Source organism: Chiloscyllium plagiosum, chromosome 1 (assembly GCF_004010195.1).
Source record: "Chiloscyllium plagiosum isolate BGI_BamShark_2017 chromosome 1, ASM401019v2, whole genome shotgun sequence".
Taxonomy (NCBI): domain Eukaryota; kingdom Metazoa; phylum Chordata; class Chondrichthyes; order Orectolobiformes; family Hemiscylliidae; genus Chiloscyllium; species Chiloscyllium plagiosum.
Genome location: NC_057710.1, coordinates 132,966,048 through 132,969,690, shown reverse-complemented (window position 1 = coordinate 132,969,690; position 3,643 = coordinate 132,966,048). Strand labels below are relative to the sequence as shown.

The 3,643-nt window shown below is 40.6% G+C and overlaps 1 protein-coding gene across 34 annotated transcripts in view; it reads left to right on the top strand.

Annotated features, from left to right (window-relative positions):
- ank2b (ankyrin 2b, neuronal) overlaps positions 1–3,643 on the top strand; it is an 892,118-nt gene that overhangs the window by 848,613 nt on the left and 39,862 nt on the right. For all 34 annotated transcript variants that reach the window (XM_043697402.1, XM_043697316.1, XM_043697278.1 and 31 more), the window contains one exon: positions 1,604–1,735. In XM_043697402.1, the coding sequence (XP_043553337.1) occupies positions 1,604–1,735 (132 nt within the window). The remainder of the gene's footprint in view (positions 1–1,603; positions 1,736–3,643) is intronic.

The window sequence follows — 3,643 nt, the reverse complement described above, 5'->3', positions numbered from 1 at the left end:
GGTTCTTTACACAGAGAGTTGTGAGAGCATGGAATGCGTTGCCAGCAGCAGTTGTGGAAGCAAGGTCACTGGGGACATTTAAGAGACTGCTGGACATGCATATGGTCACAGAAATTTGAGGGTGCATACATGAGGATCAATGGTCGGCACAACATCATGGGCTGAAGGGCCTGTTCTATGTTCTAACTGTTATGGGCTGCTCCATCTCAATCCACATAATGTCAGCTGTGTGTACAAAAGTTACTTTTTACTGACTGCTTTTCTTTTTTTAAAAAGACATTTAGATCTTGAATGTCCCAAATGCTCGTTATAAATTACTGGGTATTCAACAGAACTCCAGAAGAAATGGTCTAAGCAGTAATTAACACATTTCTTGGGAATCCTGCCAGTTGCTGACTGAACTTCTGGCGGGAAATGAAGAGAACCCCTAAAGAATTTCCAGGCCATTAGCGTTTACTAAAATTCTAATAAACTGGCTCTAAATGCGACACATGCTTTAAAACCAACTCAATTTATTGCAGCCTGAATAACATTTCTGTTCAGAACATCAGTGATTTAACAATTTTCTTGCATCAGCTTTGCTTCCATTTGATTTTTTTGTCCAGTTTCCTTCATTAATATATTGCATATTTTTTTGTCCCTTGAAGCAGGAGCGTTAATTTTCTTAATTTTACACTGATAATCACTGGATTAATTCTTCATTGCTGTCTTTTGTGGGCATTCATTTTGGAAATGAGGGGTTACATTTGTCATTCATTAATTAGCAATGAGTAGAAAATCTATTTTGAGATGCTGGAGAATGTGCCGAGTCAGTATCCTAGGAAGAACCAAGATATCCCCATAATGAAGTTGCAGAAATATAATTTTTGTGGAAGCATGGGATGAAATCTTCATCAAAATTGGAACAATCTCTGATTGTATTTTTCTTTATTGATTGTAACATGTGATTCATTCAATGTTAATGTTACCAGTGGATTGACTCAGTGTTCCTGAAGAACAATAACTAATACTCCACTTCCAAAAAATATATATGCAATAAATAGAGGATTTATCTGGCAATCAACGGAAATAATATCTTGATAAACTTTATTATGTTATAACCTTGAACTATTGAGAACAATTTGAAGTTAGAGGGGAAGCAGAGAGGTTGGTAGAACTCGAAGCATTTAATGCAGGTAATTGCATGCCTGCATTTACAATTTCTTATGATTAGATTAGATTAGATTAGATTACAGTGTGGAAACAGGCCCTTCGGCCCAACAAGTCCACACCGACCCGCCGAAGCGAAACCCACCCATACCCCTACATTTACCCCTTACCTAACACTACGGGCAATTTTAGCATGGCCAATTCACCTGACCCTGCACATCTTTGTGACTGAGGGAGGAAACTGGAGCACCCGGAGGAAACCCACGCAGACACGGGGAGAACGTGCAAACTCCACACAGTCAGTCGCCTGAGGCGGGAATTGAACCCGGGTCTCTGACGCTGTGAGGCAGTAGTGCTAACCACTGTGCCACCGTGCCGCCCATGTTGTTAATTAAAAAGAATCCCTCGCACTCTGTGGGCATATTGTTCATAAATACTTTTGCTTTTATTTTAGAGCTGGCCAGGGACCTGGATTTCAGTGAGGAACAGATCCACCAAATCAGAATTGAAAATCCAAATTCATTGGTGGACCAGAGCCATGCACTTTTGAAGTATTGGATAGAAAGAGATGGCAAGAATGCTTCAGGTAATATTTTCCTTGTTTAAATTGCTTACAAGTGTCAGTAAGTGTCAGTATTAATAAAAGATAAAGGTCAATCGTAGTGTCAGGAATATAGTTGTCCACGAACAGTATTAGTTTCTAGTGGTAAATGTTAACTGTTTCCATTAACTATATTTGTCAGTCAAAACATTGTGATGTCTGGCACCTGAAAGTAGCATTTCAAAATTATGTTATGTATGTGTCAAGACTTAACACAGAATTGATCACTTGTTGTCAGTAGTTCTCAGTCCAGCCTAACCTTCTCATTGTTTCCTAGTTCCATCACCAAATTGCTATTTTAGTCCTTCATTACTCCTCATCCATTGTGCATTCCTGTCATTAACCCAGGATTGGATTTCCTCGAACAAACTTTCAGCCACTCTGGCTGCTTCTCCTGGCATCCTCCCATGGATCCAATGTGGAAACCAACATGTGGAGTAGGAATAGTAAACTACTTTTTTGACACCAATCTTCCCAAATTATCTACACATTTGGAGCTAACTTCAGCAAGCAGTTTCTTATCGCATGAACCTCACCAATCACTGCCCTGAGTAATCGTTGCTCCACTTTCATCGAGATTGGCAGCCCAGTTCTGAGCAAAGGTTGAGGGTGACCTGAACTATCATGGCATCTAAGTTTTGATTAAAGTTGACTTATTCTTCCTTGCAAATAGTCTCAGAGCTTGCTATATTGTCCCTAAAAACATAGACACAGAAATTGCTTGTGTGGTGCCTTGGCCTCCTCTAGAAAGTAACACTATGACCTTCCCAGTGTGACTCTGGCACCATGTCTTTCCGTCATCTAACCATGATTTTGTTTTCATTGAATGTGGGTGTCACTGGCACGACATGTATTTATTGCCCATTGCTCATTATCCCTGAGAAATTGTTGATGAGCCACATCCCTGAAGTGCTGCAGTCCATCTGGTATTGGCATACAGTACTGTAGAAACAGAGTACCAAGACCTGCATCTGGTAATAGTGAAGGAATGGCAATATATTTCTAAGTTAGGACAGCTTGGTAATTGTGTCTGATTGGTTAAGGGGATGGATTAAAAACTCATTCGGGTCTCACCTTGTTGGTTCAAATCCAGCTGACTACATTTGTCTGCATTCCTGTCTTTAACTATAAGGTGTAGAAGCAGAAGAAGGCAATTCAGCCCATCGAGTCAGCTCCACCATTTAGTGAGGTCATGGTTGACCTAATAATCCTCAACTCCTCTCTTCTGCCATTTCTCCATATCTCTTGATTATATTTACAGCTTAAAAATCTGCCTATCTCAGACTTCAATATACTTAATGACTCATCCTCAACAACCCTCTGTGGTAAAGAATCCCACAGGTGCACCACCTTGTCTTAAACTGGTAACCTCTTATTTTAAGATTATACCTTCTAGTCCTAGACTCTCCCACAAAGGAAAACATCTACCCTGTCCCATCCCCAAAGTGTCTTGTATGTTTCAATAACTTCTTACTCTGAAATTCTAATGAATGCAGGCCCAACCTACTCAATCTTGGCTCATAAGATAGTCCAACCATACTCAGTATCAGCCTAGTGAACCTTCTCTCAACTGCCTCCAATGCCAGTATATCTTTCCTGAGAAAAAGGTTCCAAAATTGTTGCATTTCAGGGTGGGATCTGACTAGAGTAGGAGTTCAGATGTCATGACGAGGACGTTGGTTAAGTCTCTTCTGGAATAGTGTGTAGTTCTATTTGCCCTGTTATAGGTAAAAACAATGACTGCAGATGTTGGAAACCAGATTCTGGATTAGTGGTGCTGGAAGAGCACAGCAGTACAGGCAGCATCCAAGGAGCAGGAAAATCGAAGTTTCGGGCAAAAGCCCTTCATCAGGAATAAAGGCAGAGAGCCTGGAGCGTGGAGAGATAAGCTAG